Raw genomic sequence first — 21375 nt, 5'->3', positions numbered from 1 at the left:
AGTCAAGCAGGTCAGGGGCGGGATTCTCCGACCCCCTGCCGGGTCGGAGAATCGCCGGGGGGGCGGCGTGAATCCTGCCCCCACCGGCTGCCGAATTCTCCGGCGTCGGGGTTTTGGCGGGGGTGGAAATCGCGCCGCACCGGTCAGGGGCCGTCAGCAGCCCCCCCCCCACCCGGCGATTCTCCGGCCCTTGATGGGCTGAGTGGCCGCCTGTTTTCAGCCGGTCCCGCCGGCGTAAATCACAACAGGTCCTTACCGGCAGGACCTGGCTCCACGGGCGGCCTGCAGAGTCCTTGGGGAGGCTCGGGGGGGGGGGGGGGGGGGATCTGGCCCCGAGTGGTACCCCCACGATGGCCTGGCCCGCGATCGGGGCCCACCGATCCACGGACGGGTCTGTGCCGTGGGGGCACTCTTTCCTTCCGCAACGGCCACTGTCAACCTCCATCATGGCCGGTGCGGAGAAGAACCCCCCCCTCCCCGTGCATGCGCTGGGATGACGGCAGCACACGCTGGCGCTCCCGCGCATGTGCCAACTCACAGCAGCTGGCGGAGGCCCTTCGCCGCCGGTTGACGTGGCGCCAAGCCCTTCTGCACCGGCTGGCACGGTGCCAAACACTGCCAAACACAGAGGATTCCACACCTTGGGAACGGCCTGACACTGGAGTGGTTCACGTCACTCCTCAGCGCCGGAGTGGCCCGCCCTGCCGGTTTGCAGAAAATCCCGCCCCAGAATTCAGCTCCTCTCTCTTTCTCAAAGCATCTTCAAATTCCCACCTCTCTGCCTTTCTGAGCTCCATACAGCAATGACCTCATCTCCCCAAGTTGGAAAACAAATGGGGCTGGGTTTTCCGCAGCGCTGCGGCGAAAGCGCGTTTGGCGTGGGGCGGAGAATCCAATTTCACGCCAAAATCGGGCCCGGAGCCGGTCCGGCGATTCTCCGAGACCCGAGAATCGGCGTGCTCGCGGAGTACTCCGCGCGGCTGGGGGGCCATTGCCAAAGGCCCGCCTACTGATCCTCCTCTCCCTACCGGCCGAGTTCCCGTCTGCATGGTTCTAACCACTTATCGCTGTTCGGGAAGCTCGTGTGGCGGCTGCGGACTCAGTCCACGGCTGCCCTGGTGGGGGGCGGGGCGATCGGATAACCGGGGGGGAAGGGGGCCTTTATGGGCGGCCGGGGGACAGGTCGGGGCGGTCAGATCTTCCGGCGCGTGGCCGATCGGGGGCACCTGCATTTTTAATCTGTCTCCACGGTCCGGGTCCGCCATGACACTCGGCACGGCCGCTGGAGGCTGCTGCCGTGCGCATGCGCGGACTCAAGACCGGAAGTGCGCGGGCCCGTATCCGCAGCTAAAGCTGCGTGAATCATTCTGGGTCCCTGGTAGCCCCCTGCAGGTGAGTGAATCGACGGACGGGCCTGTGCCGTAGGAAACTCCAGACTGAAATGCCAGCGTTTTACCCCGGCGTGGGGGACATAGTTCCATTTTGGGAAAATCCAGTGTCATGTGAGAGTACCTTTAAGAAATGGGTATTTATAAATGGGTGTGTATATAAATATCTGTAGTGAGAGTACCTTTCAGAAATGGGTGTTTATTACTGCAGTGATGTCAGAGAATGGGTGGAGCTGGGCTGTCTGTCAGCTTTTTGCTTTCGCTTTAGGCTTTTTGCTGCAGGGTGTGTTTGGTTTCATTTTAGTTTTGGAGAAGCTGCAATCACAGCAGGATGTGTGTGAATCTCTGCAAGCTTATGAATGTCCATTTGCTGATTTCAACGTGGTAACTGTTCTCAGTAGTGAAGTTAAACCTGATATCTTTCTGTTAAAAGGTGTTGTTTAAGTCTTATGGATGTTTAAAGAAAGTGAGAATTACTTAGTGTTGTATTCTTTGGGGGTTGTATTTGAATTAATGGTTGCTAAGATGTTCACTGTATGTTTTAAAAAGGTTAACTTGAGTTCATAGAATAAACATTGTTTTGCTTTAAAAAATACTTTTCCATTTCTGCTGTACCACACCTGTAGACTGTAGAGTGGGCCGGTAGTGTGGGCCGTGTGCTCCCCATACCACAATCTATTAAAAGTTGTGGGTCAGGTGAACTCCATGATACACTTGGGGTTCTCTAAACCCTGGTCCATAACACCAGCGAATGATCTCTGCAGGCTGCAAAAGCACATTAGCTCCCAGGGACCTCCCCAGTCAAACCACAGTCCATTATCCTAGACTGAAAAAGGCATCCTTCATCAATCTCACCTTTTTTCCTAGGAGCAAAACAAAATCCTTTTTAAAACACACTCTACCCCCAGGTTTGTCCAATGCTTAAAATCCAATATTCTCAAAGTCTTCCGGTCGTCATTTCCCTACCGCACCACCCCCCCCCCTCCCGCGCGCGCCCACAGTGACGAACCTGCCTGCTGCAGAACAAATATGAACAGAGGTGGGATGTGTCATTGTGGAGCATTTGTGAAGCTGAGAGCTACATAGGTAATATGTTCAGTGAGGTGATTTAACTACAGTCTAGGAGTATGCAGGCACAAAGTGAATGGGTGACCACCAAACGGTCCAAGAGAACCAGGCAGGTAGTGCAGGAGTTCCCAAATGTCCCACTTGTGAACCGGTTTTCTGTTTTGGATGCTGGTGAGGTCATTGTTTCCTCGGAGTAATGAAGTCAGGGCTAGTTTTGTGGCTCCATATGCGGCTCAGCTGTACAGGAGGGGAGGAAAGCGAGGGGAAGAGCAGTACTGATAGGGAATTCATTAGTTAGAGGAACAGACAGGTGGCACAGATGTGACTCCAGGATGGAATGTTGCCTCCCAGGTTCCAGGATCAAGGATGTCACCGAGTAGCTGCAGGATATTCTTCTGGGGGAAGGGCAACAGTCAAAAGCCATGGTCCATATTAACAAAGAACAAAGAAAATTACAGCACAGGAACAGGCCCTTCGGCCCTCCAGCCTGCGCCGATCCAGATCCTTTATCTAAACCTGTCACCTATTTTCAAAGGATCTACTTCCCTCTGTTCCCCGCCCGTTCATATATCTGTCTAGATGCATCTTGAATGATGCTATCGTGCCCACTTCTACCACCTCCGCTGGCAAAGCGTTCCAGGCACCCACCACCCTCTGCGTAAAAAACTTTCCACGCACATCTCCCTTAAACTTGCCCCCTCTCACCTTGAAATCGTGACCCCTTGTAATTGACACCCCGACTCTTGGAAAAAGCTTGTTGCTATCCACCCTGTCCATACCTCTCATAATTTTGTAGACCTCAATCAGGTCCCCCCTCAACCTCCGTCTTTCCAACGAAAACAATCCTAATCTACTCAACCTTTCTTCATAGCTTGCACCCTCCATACCAGGCAACATCCTGGTGAACCTCCTCTCCATCCTCTCTAAAGCATCCACATCCTTCTGGTAATGTGGCGACCATATTGGTACCATTTTGGAAGGGTGATGAAATCCTGGAATCAGATTTCAAGGAGCTAGCGAGGAGCTTGAAAAGCATGATCTCTAAACCAGTAATCTCAGGATTGCTTCCACCGTCTACTGAGCACAGAAAGAGGATTGAGTGATTTAACACATGGCTGTAGAGCTGGTGTAGAAGGGGACACACACCATAATTCTGAGGTATTGGGACCTGTTCTGGGGCATCTGTACAAAATGGATGAGCTGTGTCTTAGCAGGACCAAGACTAACATCCTTGCCGGGAGATTCGCAAGTGCAGTTGGAGTAGGGGGGTTTAAACTGGTTCGGCAGGGCGATAGGTACCTGTGAGGGAGCTCAGAGGATAGCAAAACTAGGAAAAGGAAGTAGAAAGGAAAAATAGAGGACAAATGAAGCATAGGCAAGCATCAAATAGGATCAGAATAGAGAATAAAAGTTTTAAAAAAGCTGAATTAAAGGCACTCTATCTGAATACATGAAACATTCTTAAAAATGTTGATGGATTTGAATGCACAAATTGAGGTAAATTGATCTAGTTTAATTGTCGTTATGGAGACGTGGCTGGAAGGTGACCAAGATTGGGAACTAAATATCCTAGGATATTTGTCATTTAGAAGGGATATTGAAAAGGAAAAGGACGTTGGGAAGCATTCTTAATAAGTAGTAAATTGGTGAGAGGGAATCTTAGATCGAAGGATCGAGACGTTGGGCAGAATTTTCCATGCTCAGCACAGGGTGCTGCCTGAGGCAAAACAAAATGCTTTTCTCTCCAGATGATCCAGCAATCTGTGCTGAAAAAATCTGTAGGCGTGGCTCACACTGTCATGCTGGTGGGGAGGGGCTGGATAAAAACACCAGTCCCAAGATCAAGACGCTGAGAACACAGGAATCTCCCCCCCCCCCCCACCTCCCCCCCAACATAGGAGACTGCCCCCACCCCACCCCCCTCCCTCCACAGGCACAGGGATTCCCCCACTTGCACAAAGGGAACTCACCTAACTGATGACGGGACCTTCCCCCCCGCCACAATGGAGCTCCCCAGAGAGCCGCCACCGACACTTGCCCCTGGCACTGGCCCCTGCATTGAGGTAGATGATCAGCCATGGTCAAATTGACTGCTGATGCAGGTTCAATGGGGCAAATGATCTACCCCATTCCTATCTTCCCAAGTAGTGCTGTGGAGCATTTGGGTTTTAAGAAAATATGTTGCATGACAGTAGCCTCCACTGGTTAGGACCTAGAAGGAACATAACAAAAATTAAGCGGCTATACTGACAAACGTATTTCCAATAAGAGGGTTGCAGAAACAGGTATTAAGCCCTTCAGTAACATATGTGTTCGAGTTAATGCCCGTTTTCGGTGGCCATGAGGAACATCTGAATAGTATGGTGCCAGATACATTTCCAACATCCTTAAGCATGAGACACAGCACCTGGAAACTGATACATTTTTGTCCCAACTCTGAGCATAAAAGGCACCAATTCCTTCCCCTTTATATTTTCCATGTCTCCCATTTATTTACCTTTTCCATGGACAGTTTTTAAATTGCTTCAGTTCAGTGGTGTCAAACATCAAATGGGCAAAACGCAGACCAATTTCCTTCCAATATGTCTAAATAATTTATTGCTGAAGATACCTCACCACCAAATACTAAAAAATTGAGTGTGAAATCAATGCTTTAGTTATTAACTGGTTCATTATTTCTTTAATTCTTCTCAGCATTGCTTGACTGAGATAATCTGTTGTTGTCAGCTTTCCGTGTTTGCCTGTTCATCTTTCCCCAGCCATTCCTATTTTCCTAATTCTATTAATATGCTTGATGCATGGTGATCCTTTAATTTTCCATTTCTGAGAAAGAGTGCAACTCAAAATGTTTTCGTGTCCATCTTTCCAGATAGTATACGACTTACTGTGCTTTTACATTTTCCTGTTCTTGTTCCATAGTCCCAGTATTTTCAGCATTTTGCATTTAATGTGATATAAGACGAGAATACAAGAGCAGGGATGTTCTGTTGAGACTGTATAAGGCTCTGGTGAGACCCCAATTGGAATATTGTGAGCAGTTTTGGGCCCCGTAGCTAACGAAGTATGTGAGGACCCAGAGGACGATCACAAGATTGATCCCCGATATGAAGGACTTATCAAATGAGGTGTGGTTGAGGACTCTGGGTCTGTACTCAATGGAGTTTAGAAGGATGAAGGGGATTTCTCATGGAAACTTACAGACTACTGAGAGGCCTAAATAGAGTGAATGTGCTACTGAATGAGAGTTTCTGCTAAAGAGGACAGAATTGTGCTGAAAGGTACTCACTTCTCGGGTCTTGCCAGAAGCTCCAGTATCTCTTTCTCCACCGGGAGTTTCCAGTGATGGCCATGGAGTGAGTGGTCAGACATTTGGTGGTTCCTGCTCGAGGTGGAATTCTTGGTCCTTTCCGACCTAATTATGGGGGTGTTTGCTGGTGTGTGGTGCGTGAGTACTGAGGAAGTGAAGTAATCCATCAGTGCAGCCGGTTTATGTCTCACCAGCCAAGCAGGGTAACAAGAGCCAGCAGCCTGGGTGTGAACTTATTTGAGGTGTGGCACGGGAAAAGATGGCGAAGGGTGCTGGGGCGTCTTTACCCACCCAGTGGTCTACCAAACAGCTTGTGGAATTCTTGAATGCGAAGTTCCAGCAGCAGAGGCAGGACCTGACAAAGGTGATAGAGTCACTTAGGATGGCTATCGGGAGAGTGGAGTAGAGGCTGGAGGTTTAGGGTCTGCCACTCCAGAATGTGGAGAGTTGGTGGGGGAGCATGAGGACTGGCTGGCCTTGCTGGAGATGGAGATGGTGCTCATGGTGGATAGCCATAAGAGGTTGAGGGAGAAGTTGGAGGACCTCAAGAACCGTTCCAGGAGGCAGAATCTCCATATCGAAGGGCTACCTGAGGGGATCGAGGGAACGCAGACTGCAAAGTATGTGACGTGTATGTTGGAGAAGTTGGTGGGGGAGAGGAATTTTGACCAGCCCCCCCAAGGTGGATCGAGCGCACAGGGCGCTGAGGATGAGGCCGAAGGCGGGGGAGCCGCCAAGGGAGATGGCGATGCGGCTGCATTGTTTTCTTGATAAGGAGAAGATATTGAAGTAGGCGAAGCAAACAAAAAAGTGCACCTGGAAAGGAAACATGCTGAGGATCTACCAGGACCTGGGTGTGGAGTTGGCCAAGTGACAGTCCAGTAATAATTGGCTCAAAGCTGCCCTCTACACGGAAGGAGTGAAGTTTGAGCTATTGTATCCTGCTCGTCTGTGGGTCACACACTAGAATCAAGTTTTATTTTGACACGCCGGAGGAGGCGAGTGAATTTATGAGAGACCATGGACTGGGAGGTGTGTGAGGACAATGAACTTTGGAGATGCTAAAGTGGGGAATGTGGGTTTACACGGCAGGCAGATTGTTATATTTAATGAATGGGTGCGGAGTGGGTGAGGGTGTTTTCTTGTTTTTGACTGGTCTTGGGGATTTGCGAGTGAAGGGTGATTGTGGGGAAAGAAGGTAAACGGAGGCCTCGAGTGGGGGCCACCATGTTAGTTGGTTGGCTAGCTAATGGGAGTGAAGTGGGGGGTTTACCTGTGGAGGGTATGGGGGAGGGGGAGAGGTGGTTGGGTTTTCTTTGTTTTTATTTATGTGAGAGCGGTGGTGGGGGGTGGAGGAACGCTTACGTGGGTGGTGTGATGTGGCACAGTTGGTTAAGAGATGACGGCGGATATCTTGGGGGCGACCTGAGGGTGAACGAGGTGTCGCCATAGCGGAACTAACTAAAGAAGGGTTATGGCTGATGGGCAAAGGGCGGGAGTGCGGTGGGGATCCCCCCAACCCGGTTGATTATGTGGAACATATGGGGGTTTAAATGGCCCGTTCAAAAGATCACACATTTCCACACATCTAAGGAGTTTGAAGGCGGACATGGGGCGGGATTGTCCGGTTGCCGACACCGAAATCGTGTTTGCCGATCGGCTGGAGAATCCCCGTTTACGACGAAATCGGTTTTGCGATGCTCCACTCCCGACTGGCCGAGTTCGCGTGTGGCCTCATCAGTCGGGAACTCGGCGTGGCGGCTGCAGACTCAGTCCAGCACCACCACAGTCAGGGGAGGGCTGATCCGCAGGAAGGGGGGACTTTTGTCAGGGGCTGGGGGCACGGTTGGGGGGTGGTCCGGGGCTCGCGAACCAGCCAAAGTGGGGGGGGGGCACTATTTCACAGGCTGAGTCTGAAAGCGGCCGGCGCCATGTTCAACAGCCGCTGCTGTGCGCATGAGTGGCCACAGACTCGGCAATTCTCCGGGCCGTATTAACAGAGGGAGTGGTTGGCAGGAGTGGTTGGATCGGAGTATTTGGTGATAGAGGTCTCTGACCATGCACCGCACTGGGTGTATTTGTGGGTAGTGTAGATGGAGGCTCAGCGGCCACAGTGAATGCCTAGTCAACCATGGGCCCTTGGGCACCCAAAGGGAGAAGGATCAGGAGGTCCTTACCCCGGGGTCATCAACATAGGTGACATCTGGAGTGTGCGATCCCAATCCCCTTCCACTGCAACACCATCAGCTTCAGTGCAACAGGCCAACAAGGTTGCACATGCCCCACAGCAAGGCCCCCACACCAGGATGGGGCCCTCCAATTCTCAGCCCTGCAGATGACAGACATTGAAGCCATCACAGGCAACAGGCCATAGCAATCAGCAACCAATCTACACTTTTGTTGTGGATGTTGGGGAAGCACAAAGACATAGCGGTAGGGTTAGGAAAGCCAAGAAATACCAGGAGCAGTATGGTGGCTTTGGTATTAACTACATGCTTGTAATATTCACCAATATACATACAATGCAACACATCTCAAATCCGCTTTTTTGTAGGCCTCCTCTTTATAAGCCGTGTCGCTAACAGATAGGTGTGCCACCATGGTCTCTCCCCTCACTTATCGCAGATATTGCTATCATGTGCCTCTCGTCTAAGTAATCTGCTTCCATTGCACAACATTCACAGATAATTCCCAACATCAGTGATGCATCATCCTTCATGTAACATTCCTTGTGGGCGAACCTAGTTCATATGCTTTGCAGGGTCATGCATTGCTATTTCTTGACTGCAAGATTGAAGCTGATATGTACTCCTAGCTCGTCTTCTTCCAGAAAAGGTCAAGGTTTGATGTAGGAGAGATGTTGAAAGAGGTAGAGAAAGGTCATGTATACTAGAATTCTGTGTACTCTCAGGAATGCTATGAGTCTCTCTTCAGAGTTTGCGTGCGCTCCTGTGTGCCAGGCGCATTTTTGGCTTTTTGAATGCACATGTGTTAAGCTCACCAATAATTGTGCGGACAATGCCATCTCAATGTGCCTGGGCTGTCCCTCTCAGCCACCTTATGATCATGGCGCTAATGCCTATATCCTTGAGAATACATTACCTGCCCATTGTCTGTTTATTGGCTGCAAGACCACATTCACAATGTAGAGATGCAGTCCTGTGTGTACCCTCACCTAACACTTGCCAAGATTAATGATGCTAATTGTAAATGGTGATATATTGTACTCATGGAACCTTAGAGCAAGCTCTGGATGCAATTATGGTAGCTTGATACTATGCTGAGGGTAACTATTGGGTTGGAGCGAAGATGCAGTGAAGCTGACATGTGCTCTTCATTATCAAGTAAATGTAACCTTGATGGCTTCATGATGCCTTAACCTGCTGCAGTTCCCCAGAGACAGCCAGAAGGAGACACAGGGCACTGAGTCATGTCTAAATGGATCTCTGGAAACCTGAATTCTGTTCTTGGCAGCCTTTGCCTCTTAGTCGGACCCTCAAGGTGACACAGATGTGCAGTTGCTGTTGTTGGAACCCCTGGGGGAGGGTCATCATATGGAAGGCAAAAAGGTACAAGCCCAGCAAGAATAGTAAAGCAGCTGCTGTCTCTTGTAGGCTGCCGTAGTGACTGGGATGTGTGAGAAGCTGGAAGAGGCAGCATATTGAGACATGTGACTCTGGGACAACCTACTCTATAGAACCCCATTTTAGGAAGGACAAGTTGAGCTTCTTGTATAAGTAATCACACTCAGAGTGAAGTGGATGATTGAAATGAAAGGATAGCCACACTTGTGTTCATGTGAGCATATGATGGAAGGCATTGTCCAAGAGGACACCCACTACCACTCATTATCCTCCTTTTGGAATCTGATGGCCTAAGGACCTCACATGCATGCCTGCCTCGTCTAGCCTATTCTAACACCTCTTCCCTTGTACCCTTCACTGCCTCAACATCCCCCCCTCATCCCCTTGTATGGCCACCACAATGGAGGAGATCTACAGATGTTCCATCTGGGCATCTGGCAGCTCCTCCCCCCTTTGATTGCCAGGTTGTGAAGTGCGCAGCAAACCAGGATGATCCATGAGAGCCTCTGGAGATTGTACTGCAGTGACTTGCAAGGTCTGTCCAGGCATCAGAATGGCATTTTTAAAATGCCCACCAATATTCAGCTACCTTCTCTCAGATGCGATTTGTGGCTTCCAGATGGGCGTCATGAGCCACATCCTTTGCAGGTATACATTTTCCCAAGGAACCAACCCTGGTATTGTGTTCTCTTCGAAGATATCTGGGATCTGGAATCTACCCAAGATGTAGGAATCATGGATACATCTGGGAAACCTACAGGATGTGTTTTTTGTGGCCACACACCAGCTGTACATTCAGTGAGCGGAAGACTTCCCAGTTGATTATTTCTGCCTTGATAATGCATCTATGATTTAACCTATTGCATGCGAAAAGCAACAAACGCCAAGCAGGCTGTCAAAACACAATTCCATCACGCATATGCTGGGGGTAATCACCTGACACATGAATGCTTACAAGGAGAGGGATCTGCTTTTGAAGACTGAAAAAGTGGTAAAAGAAGAAGCAAACCTCTCCCCATTCCTGATCCTCAGCTCACCAATAATGTACCTTCTCCTCCTAATGCAATCGAATGGAACAACCACAAATTCAATATTCATTTTGCACCGACTTACAGTGGGGAGGGGTGGGACAAGTAAATTCATCCCATCATGTCACAAAAGAAGGCAAGGGTCACTGATAACCATGTGAATTTTACCACGGCATTGGTCTGTTTGAAAATGTATGATTCAATAGGAAAAACATCTACTAGTCTCTCTGCAAAACACCACATCAGTGCATTGCTGACCCCATGACACCATGCTAGTCACTTAGTAATGAATACATTAGCGTTCATGTCAGCATATTCTAGTGCTCTGAAATATGTGGTTGTGAATGTAGGGGGGATTATCAGCTTAATTACTGGAGATTGTTTTGACCACACTGTAAACAAAGGTTGGTGTTTCATCAATCTGGTGCTTGGAGAGGGGGTTAGAAGCATATAGATTTTAGAGCTTTGTTTCTTAACTTGTAAAGTGAATCAAGTTGGTTATTCTGTTAATGTTTCGCGTAGGTTTCTTAATATGTTTTACCATTGGAAAAGTAAAATCCTCACAAGAATTTAATCAAAGGACAATCGGCAAGAACTTCTGGTTTGGAAACCACAGAAATTCCTTTAATAACCTTAAAAATTCCATCCAGTTGGCAGAAATCAAGATGATGGTTAGTTGCAAGTCATTTGTTCCTGCAGTTAATAGAGGTCAATTCTCACATATAGAGTTCAAACAACCTGAAACATTATTGAAATGATTTGACTAGCCAAAACTGCATGATTTGGCTGGAGGTCTTATGACTAGGCTGTTCAAAACAGTTAATATCATCCTCCACTTCCTACCCTCTCCAGTAGTATGGCAGTGATTCTTTTAAAATCCATTTGTCAAGTCAGAAAACTATACTTGCTCTTAAAAGAAATTGATGATTTAATAATACCAATTTCAATCGTAGTTCCTCTTTCCTCAGTTCCACATTACTTTGTTGAAATTCATTCAGCCCTATTTAATGATCAATGAGTGCTGAGGTGCTAATTGCTCAGGAAGCTGTGTTTCAGAGCTAAATGATTAGATAGACAGGAAAACCACCACATACTTCCCTTAGTCCACTTAGAACTGAACTGTGAACATTTCCATTGTGTTCCTGATCACATGTCATGCAATAGAGAGGGTAGCTGTCAACTCAAGTCAAGTTACCACAAGTAGAAAGACAATGGAGGAATGCAGTGTAGGAAATAAAGGCAGTGCTCTGACATGGCTCATTGCGCATTGTTAATAATTAGGCTGACAGTTTTAAGGACCAACAATTAAAGCTGCAAGACTTCACCGGGTGGGAGGGGGATTTTATGAAGGCTTATCCTGAATAATATATTTGGGAGTTTGGGTTTAAAAGCTGTAAGCAAAGTCAGGGTTAATGTTTTAGAGTCCGTATGGGAGCAGAGCTCTGAAGCAGAGTCATACGGATCTGAAACATTTCTCTCTCCACAGATGCTGCCAGACCTGCTGAGTTTATCCAGCATTTTCTGTTTTTATTTCAGATTTCCAGCATGTGTAGTATTTGCTTTCACATAAGCAAATCAGATGGTTATTGTAATGGATTTGGACATGATTGGAAAATCTACCCATTTAAAGATATTTAACAGGGGTAAAGAGGACATGGCCAATTTAAAAAAGTAGGTTATCCATTGTAACAAATTTTTGATGATTTATATTGTGTATTCCCTTGCCTTGCTTGACCTCCCCAAATTATCTCATACTCCCCCATATTGAATTCCATTTGCCACTTTATTGTCCATCTGACTACACCATTGATATCTTCTTGCAGTCTGCAGCTTATAATCATAATAATCTTTATTGTCACAAGTAGGCTTAGATTAACACTGTGAAAAGCCTCTAGTCACCACATTCTGGCATCTGTTCGGGTACACTGAGGAAGAATGTCCAAATTACCTAACAGCATGTTTTTGGGGACTTGTGGGAGGAAACCGGAGCACCCGAAGGAAACCCACGCGGACACAGGAAGAACGTGCAGACTCCACACAGACAATGACCCAAGCCAGGAGTCAAAACTGGGACCCTGGCGCTGTGAAGCAACAGTGCTAACCTCTGTGCTACCGTGCGGCCCATTTCTTAAATAAATTATGAATTTTTCTATCATTTGCATAGATCTTAATTTTGTCCCCTACATTTAAATCTGAACTATTGACATGTACCATAAAATTTAAGGGAGCTGCCTCTGATCTCTGCTGAACTCAACCAGAAATAACCTTTCAGTCAAAAAAAATCCGTTGACCATTATACTTTTCTCTCCAGCCATTTAGACCCAACTTGCCCTTGGATCCCGTGTGCTTTTACTTTTCTGATCAGTCTTCTGTGTGGAACATAACCAAGAGCCTTGCTAAAATACACATTAGACTACATCAAATATACTACCATAGAATCATTGAATGGTGACAGCCTGGAAGGAGGCCATTCAGTCCACATGTCCATGCTGGCTCTACACAAGAGCAACTCAGCTTTTCCCACTCGGCTCTCTTTTCCTCTTAGCTCTGCAATTCTTTTCTCTTCAGCTGCTTATTGAGTTCCCTTTTGAAAGTGTAGCCATCTAAGATGGCCACCTGCAAAGGACCATAGGAATTGAGGCCAACCCAGGACTCAGACAGATACAGAGCTTATGTGTATCTGAAACGCAGGTAACCAGACCTGATTGAACACCCTCCCCCCCCCCCCCCCAGCTCATTTGCATTTTAATGGACCATTTTCCCAGGACAATAGGACTCCAATCAAGAAACCAGTACAGCAACAGACTGATCGGCGCCACTCCCTTCACTCAGAAAGCCCAACTGCCAAGGTCAATGACTGTTAAGGACCCGCCCAGCTACCAAGGCACCCGCCCCTTTATTGGCCGAAATCGAAGACAGTGATCAGAGCCCTGTCAAATTATTAGGTCCAAGGTTAAGGACCGCCCCAAAGAGCGCAAAATCCCAGAGGGATGAAAGGGAGCACAGCCATGTGTTCTGTCTCTTTTGGATCCGGCCTGTGCCAGCCAACTGTAGCAGGAACAGCCAGCTAAGTTCAAGACCAACTATCGCTGCCTGACGGATGAGCCCAGCAGAGACAGGGCCACTTTCTTCGAACCAGCCAAGTGAAATCCAGATAAAGGCCTTATCCATTTGCACAGTGCCGGTCGCCCTGAAGTTAAGTATAGGTTATTGTAGCTGATAGGTGTAGTTTAACTCGTAGTAGATATTGTGCTTGCATGTTGAGATAACTCTTGTATATGTAAATAAATCATCTTTTGAACGAACTAACTGGTTGTGTGGTCATTTGATCGATATAAGGGAAGGCTTGTGGTTCACCAACATTATCATTAATATTAGCAACAGTATTGGCGACGCTGTTGGGATCAACAACGAGCTTCATTTTTGGCGACTCAGGTGGGATAACACCAACAAAAGCCAGAATTGAATCTGCCTCTTCTATTTGTACACTGAGGATGGTGATGCCTTTGTAACCACCCTGCCATTCCTCTATTAGATAATAGACTTTATTCATGTAGAGGAAAAGGGAAACATCAGAAGCAGATGAGGCTGATATAACATCGCATGGATGAGTAACAGATATATACCAGAAACAAATGGAACAAGTTGTTCCAACCTCGTGCAGAGTTCGGCCGTAAAGAGTAATCATTCAAAAAAATTACAGTCTTGAGCAGCTAACTTTGGGAGGATAGACATACCCGAACGAACCCCATCTAGATGATGAACACACAGTGAAACATGGCGGCTGACCAAGGAAAATGTTAATACGCAGCTACCGACCCATCACTTCAAGAGATGATTGAAAGAAGAACAAAAGCAACAGATTCAAGACTCTCTGATTCTTGAGAGAGTTTCTCTCTCTTGTGAATCTTGAGAGTGCAACAGGTGCAATCCATGACATAGACCTGGAGTACGGACAGCAGTGAGTACAGACCCGGAGTACAGGCAGCAGTGAGTACAGACCCGGAGTACAGGCAGCAGTGAGCACAGACCTGGAGTACGGAGAGCAGTGAGTACAGGCCCGGAGTACAGGCAGCAGTGAGCACAGACCTGGAGTACAGGCAGCAGTGAGCACAGACCTGGAGTACGGAGAGCAGTGAGTACAGACCCGGAGTACAGGCAGCAGTGGGTACAGACCCGGAGTACAGGCAGCAGTGAGCACAGACCTGGAGTACGGAGAGCAGTGAGTACAGGCCCGGAGTACAGGCAGCAGTGAGCACAGACCTGGAGTACAGGCAGCAGTGAGCACAGACCTGGAGTACGGAGAGCAGTGAGTACAGACCCGGAGTACAGGCAGCAGTGTGCACAGACCTGGAGTACGGAGAGCAGTGAGTATAGGCCCGGAGTACAGGCAGCAGTGAGCACAGACCTGGAGTACAGGCAGCAGTGAGCACAGACCTGGAGTACGGAGAGCAGTGAGTACAGACCCGGAGTACAGGCAGCAGTGAGCACAGACCTGGAGTACGGAGAGAAGTGAGTACAGGCCCGGAGTACAGGCAGCAGTGAGCACAGACCTGGAGTACAGGCAGCAGTGAGCACAGACCTGGAGTACGGAGAGCAGTGAGTACAGACCCGGAGTACAGGCAGCAGTGAGCACAGACCCGGAGTACAGGCAGCAGTGAGCACAGACCTGGAGTACGGACAGCAGTGAGTACAGACCGGGAGTACGGACAGCAGTGAGCACAGACCCGGAGTACGGACAGCAGTGAGCACAGACCCGGAGTACGGACAGCAGTGAGCACAGACCCGGAGTACAGACAGCAGTGAGCACAGACCCGGAGTACGGACAGCAGTGAGCACAGACCCGGAGTACGGACAGCAGTGAGCACAGACCCGGAGTACGGACAGCAGTGAGCACAGACCTGGAGTACGGACAGCAGTGAGCACAGACCCGGAGTACGGACAGCAGTGAGCACAGACCTGGAGTACGGACAGCAGTGAGCACAGACCTGGAGTACGGACAGCAGTGAGCACAGACCCGGAGTACGGACAGCAGTGAGCACAGACCTGGAGTACGGACAGCAGTGAGCACAGACCTGGAGTACGGACAGCAGTGAGCACAGACCTGGAGTACGGACAGCAGTGAGCACAGACCCGGAGTACGGACAGCAGTGTGCACAGACCCGGAGTACGGACAGCAGTGAGCACAGACCCGGAGTACGGACAGCAGTGTGCACAGACCCGGAGTATGGACAGCCGTGTGCACAGACCTGGAGTACGGACAGCAGTGTGCACAGACCCGGAGTACGGACAGCAGTGTGCACAGACCCGGAGTACGGACAGCAGTGAGCACAGACCTGGAGTACGGACAGCAGTGAGCACAGACCCGGAGTACGGACAGCAGTGAGCACAGACCTGGAGTACGGACAGCAGTGAGCACAGACCCGGAGTACGGACAGCAGTGAGCACAGACCTGGAGTACGGACAGCAGTGAGCACAGACCTGGAGTACGGACAGCAGTGAGCACAGACCCGGAGTACGGACAGCAGTGAGCACAGACCCGGAGTACGGACAGCAGTGAGCACAGACCCGGAGTACGGACAGCAGTGAGCACAGACCCGGAGTACGGACAGCAGTGAGCACAGACCTGGAGTACGGACAGCAGTGAGCACAGACCCGGAGTACGGACAGCAGTGAGCACAGACCCGGAGTACGGACAGCAGTGAGCACAGACCCGGAACAGGGACAGCAGTGAGCACAGACCCGGAGTGCGGACAGCAGTGAGCACAGACCCGGAGTACGGACAGCAGTGAGCACAGACCCGGAGTACGGACAGCAGTGAGCACAGACCCGGAGTACGGACAGCAGTGAGCACAGACCCGGAACAGGGACAGCAGTGAGCACAGACCCGGAGTACGGACAGCAGTGAGCACAGACCCGGAGTACGGACAGCAGTGAGCACAGACCCGGAGTACGGACAGCAGTGAGCACAGATCCGGAGTACGGACAGCAGTGAGCACAGACCCGGAGTACGGACAGCAGCGAGCACAGACCTGGAGTACAGACAGCAGTGAGCACAGACCCGGAACAGGGACAGCAGTGAGCACAGACCCGGAGGGCGGACAACAGCGTGCACAGACCCGGAGTACGGACAGCAGTGAGCACAGACCTGGAGTACAGACAGCAGTGAGCACAGACCCGGAGTACGGACAGCAGTGAGCACAGACCCGGAGTACGGACAACAGCGTGCACAGACCCGGAGTACGGACAGCAGTGAGCACAGACCTGGAGTACGGGCAGCAGTGAGCACAGACCCGGAGTATGGACAACAGCGTGCACAGACCCGGAGTACGGACAGCAGTGAGCACAGACCTGGAGTACGGACAGCAGTGAGCACAGAGCCGGAGTACGGACAACAGCGTGCACAGACCCGGAGTACGGACAGCAGTGAGCACAGACCCGGAGTACGGACAGCAGTGAGCACAGACCCGGAGTACGGACAGCAGTGAGCACAGACCTGGAGTGCGGACAGCAGTGAGCACAGACCCGGAGTACGGACAGCAGTGAGCACAGACCCAGAGTACAGACAGCAGTGAGCACAGACCTGGAGTACGGACAGCAGTGAGCACAGACCCGGAGTACGGACAGCAGTGAGCACAGACCCGGAACAGGGACAGCAGTGAGCACAGACCCAGAGTACAGACAGCAGTGAGCACAGACCCAGAGTACAGACAGCAGTGAGCACAGACCTGGAGTGCGGACAGCAGTGAGCACAGACCTGGAGTACGAACAGCAGTGAGCACAGACCTGGAGTACGGACAGCAGTGAGCACAGACCCAGAGTACAGACAGCAGTGAGCACAGACCTGGAGTACGGACAGCAGTGAGCACAGACCCGGAGTACGGGCAGCAGTGAGCACAGTCCCGGAGTACAGGCAGCAGTGAGCACAGACCCGGAGTACAGACAGCCGTGAGCACAGACCCAGAGTACAGACAGCAGTGAGCACAGACCCAGAGTACAGACAGCAGTGAGCACAGACCTGGAGTGCGGACAGCAGTGAGCACAGACCTGGAGTACGGACAGCAGTGAGCACAGACCTGGAGTACGGACAGCAGTGAGCACAGACCCAGAGTACAGACAGCAGTGAGCACAGACCTGGAGTACGGACAGCAGTGAGCACAGACCCGGAGTACGGACAGCAGTGAGCACAGTCCCGGAGTACAGGCAGCAGTGAGCACAGACCCGGAGTACAGACAGCCGTGAGCACAGACCCAGAGTACAGACAGCAGTGAGCACAGACCCAGAGTACAGACAGCAGTGAGCTGGTTTAATCCACGCCGGCGGGACAGGCATTCTAGCAGCGGGACTCCGGCCCATGCGGGCCGGGAATCGCCGGGGGAGGGCGCGCCAAGCGGCGCGGCGCGATTCCCGCCCCCGCCGAATATCCGGTGCCGGAGAATTCGGCAACCGACGGGGGCGGGATTCACCCAGCCCCCGGCGATTCTCCGACCCGGCGGGGGGGGGGGGCGTCGGAGAATCTCGCCCCAGGTTTTAAATTTCCTCGCAGATTCTGACATTCTGTGCCTTAAAACTTAACCGATTCAGCTCCTCGTTTAGATGGATTTTTGTTTATTTCATCCCTCATTTCCAGAGACTTCCTTTTACAAATATTAAGCAACACAGATGAATTACCCTATAATACAGCTCGTAGGTGTGTCAGGGTTGCCAATGTTCTGATAGCCGTGCCTTGCCTAATTTCCATTTCTGAGATCAATCTCCCTTTGCAACTCTCTGGAAAAGTTGGCATTTCAATCTTCTCAGTCACCACCCTCTTCTGGATCCATCTTTCTCTCTGTGCCTTCAAACCTCTGCATCACATCCTACTGTCAGCGTGCCAACAATGGTCCCTGAGACATGCCCATGAAGTTCCACCTATCTGGATTTCCCATTCTAAACATTTCACTTCTTCACTGACTGGTTTTCCTATTCTTCAGCTCTCATCTCATCTATTGACATGGGCTACCTTTCCTCAACAATCCCTATCCTTTTAACATTATTTCCCTTTCTTTGTAACCCTCCGTCACTGCTAGTTGACTTTTTAGAGCCTTGGCTACCCGATCATTCACTTGCATTGTGTGGATATCTGTTGTTGTGATGTTTGCTTCCCCTGCTAACCGGAATTCTGCTTACTTCTTTAGCATTTCCTTCACTGGCGGATCTCTTGTGCATCAAGCTGCTTGCCTTGTTGATTGAATTCTTTATCTCTGCCCTTCCTTTTCCCGATCCCATCCCTCTGCCCTTGTCCAAATGTACTATTCTCTCTAACCTTGGACTCAATTCCCCGTGAACTACAGGAGATGAATTAATATTAAAGTGATGTAAGTATCAGATTAATATAACTAAAAATCAGATAATATGTTCATTGTTGTAAATAACAGCAACATTCACTCAGACTTACTTTGGGTAATTTCTCTGCTGCAGTATTGGCAGGATCTCTGTATCGAAATTTGGTTCAGATAGCAGCAACTCTCGAAATTTCTCTGCAAGAGATTGATAAGGATTAATAAAAATATACAGAAATGATTTGTTATATCTGCTATATTATTAACATCCAGTGTTGATCTCATTTGTTGCAATTCAATGCACAGCAATAATGTTTATTCATAAAGGTCTCTGGAAAGGCCGGCACAACTTTCCATTTCTCTGAATTGATTTAAGTAATAGGTTTTGTCACTTCTTAACAGTTCTCTGGTAAGTTTGCAAAATCAGAGTCAGATTGCCAGTCCTCTCCTACTTCCTTACCTTTAGATTTTTTCGATCCTGTCTCACCTGACCTTCCAACTCAGGCTGGGCGAGCAGTGTGCAGTGGGCAAGGTCCAACTAATTTCAACCCAGGGAGAAGATCGGTTTGTCAGGTAAAGTGTCAGAATTTGGGGTTGGGGAGGAGGATTGTCAATCAATTGGAAGGCGGGGATCACACAGTCAGCAGGAAAGGGGTTTGAGTTGGGTTGGGCCTGTGGCGGGGGACGGGACGGGGCAACACACTAAATGGGGAGAAGTCCCATGGACATGGGAGTCCCATGGAGGGTTGATGTGGGTCTGCAAATTAATTACCGATAAGATGGAAGTGTTCTAAATTCTTCTAACATTTTTCAGGTGCACGTAGTGCTCAACAACAGCCAGAATCATCAGATAATTTCTAGGACAGTTGTATAAAATATATTGTGAAATAGATAACATGATGGCTGATGTGAAAACAGTAAGAGTTGAGCTTCAGAGGCGTAATAAAATAGGATATACACCCTTCAATATCATCTGTCTCTCAAGGAACACGGTACCCCTTAAACATTAACCAATATTATTCTTTATAATAACTTTAGAGACAGTTGCAGGCATTTAGGGACTGGGATGGAAATAAAGGCAGGGCAGTGGAAATAATGGTTGCTGAGGAGGAAGGCACAGACTCCCATCTCTGTTTCTGCCGTCTGCCATTCTTTCAAGGACAGGGAAAAGTTTGGGCGTCAAAACAGACTTGCTCCTATGAATGAGGTACTTAGCATCATGGTGGGCTCATCAAGAACACACCCCAGTAAGTTGTTCCAATTTTTAGAGGCAGCTGGACTTTGGCAACTATCGTGAATCAAATCAGCTCAGTGGAGACAGGGACAGAGTCAGCTGTCAGTTATATGAGATGCAGTTCAAAATGGCACTGAAGAGGTTGAGCGTGGTAGGAGTGTTACCCAGTTATATAAAATTCCACAGATTTTAAATAACATAGCATCTGCCTTCTGTTGCACTGTGGGAAATTTCAACGTTGCCAACTTTTGGCCTAATGTACCACAGCAATGGCTGCCAAAATGAGTCACAATGGGCTGGATTCTCCGATTCTGGGGCTATGTCCCCAAGCCGGCGTGGGAATGGTGGCGTTTTACCCCTGAAAGACTGGTGCAAAGCGGCCACCAATTTCCCGTTTTGCTGGGGCTAGCAGGATGGCAGGCAGCATAGAGTACCCGGCTCTAGCTGCCGATACGGCCCGGAGAATTGCCGGGTCCGTGGCCGCGCATGGTGGCGCCCTGCAGCGGCCAGGACCTGCTACATGGCGGTGGCCACTCGCGGACATGGCCCGTGAAATAGTCCCCCCCTTCGGCCGGCTCACGTGCCGCGGACCACCCACGCCCCCCCCCCCCCCCCCCCCCCCCCACAGTGCCCCCAGCCCCGAAAAATGTCCCTGTGGAACAGCCCTCCTCTGACTGTGGCGGCACTGGACTGAGTCCTCAGCCGCCACGCCGAATTCCCGACGGGTGAGACCTGGGGCGTCATTCTCCGACCCTCCAGCGGGTCGGAGAATGGCCGTTGGCCGCCGTGAATCCCGCCCCCGCCGGTTGCCAAAGTCTCCGGTACCGGATATTCGGCGGGGGCGGTAATCGGGCCGCGCCGGTTGGCGGGCCCCCCGCTCGATTCTCCGGCCCGGATGGGCCGAAGTCCCGCCGAGAAATTGCCTGTCCCGCCGGCGTAAATTAGAGTATCTATTTACCGGCGGGACAAGGCGGCGTGGGCGGGCTCCTGGGTCGTGGGGTGCCCCCACGGTGGCCTGGCCCGCGATCGGGGCCCACCGATCCGCGGGTGGGCCTGTGCCGTGGGGGCACTCTTTCCCTTCCGCCTCCGCAACGGTCTCCGCCATGGCGGAGGCGGAAGAGACTCTCCCCACTGCGCATGCGCGGGAAGCTGTCAGCGGCCGCTGACGCTCCCGCGCATGCGCCGCCCCAACATGTCATTTCCGCGCCAGCTGGCGGGGCAACAAACGCCGTTTCCGCCAGCTGGCAGGGCGGAAATCCCTCCTGCGCCGGCCTAGCCCCTCAATGTTGGGGCTCGGCCCCCAAAGATGCGGAGCATTCCGCACCTTTGGGGCGGCGTGATGCCCGTCTGATTGGCGCCGTTTTGGGTGCCAGTCGGCGGACATCGCGCCGTTTGGGGAGAATTTCGCCCCACATGTGTCCCACGCCGTCGGGAACTTGGCCGGT

General features: G+C 50.4%; 1 protein-coding gene across 4 annotated transcripts in view; it reads right to left on the bottom strand.

The window, feature by feature from the left end:
- Positions 1-21375, bottom strand: part of nox4 (NADPH oxidase 4) — a 428930-nt gene that overhangs the window by 193185 nt on the left and 214370 nt on the right. For all 4 annotated transcript variants that reach the window (XM_072476467.1, XM_072476468.1, XM_072476466.1 and 1 more), the window contains one exon: positions 18813-18894. In XM_072476467.1, coding sequence (XP_072332568.1) covers positions 18813-18894 — 82 coding nt within the window. The remainder of the gene's footprint in view (positions 1-18812; positions 18895-21375) is intronic.

This window comes from Scyliorhinus torazame, chromosome 15 (genome assembly GCF_047496885.1).
Source record: "Scyliorhinus torazame isolate Kashiwa2021f chromosome 15, sScyTor2.1, whole genome shotgun sequence".
NCBI lineage: Eukaryota > Metazoa > Chordata > Chondrichthyes > Carcharhiniformes > Scyliorhinidae > Scyliorhinus > Scyliorhinus torazame.
The sequence above is the reverse complement of the archived record's forward strand: the minus strand, read 5'-3'. Positions and strand labels throughout refer to the sequence as shown.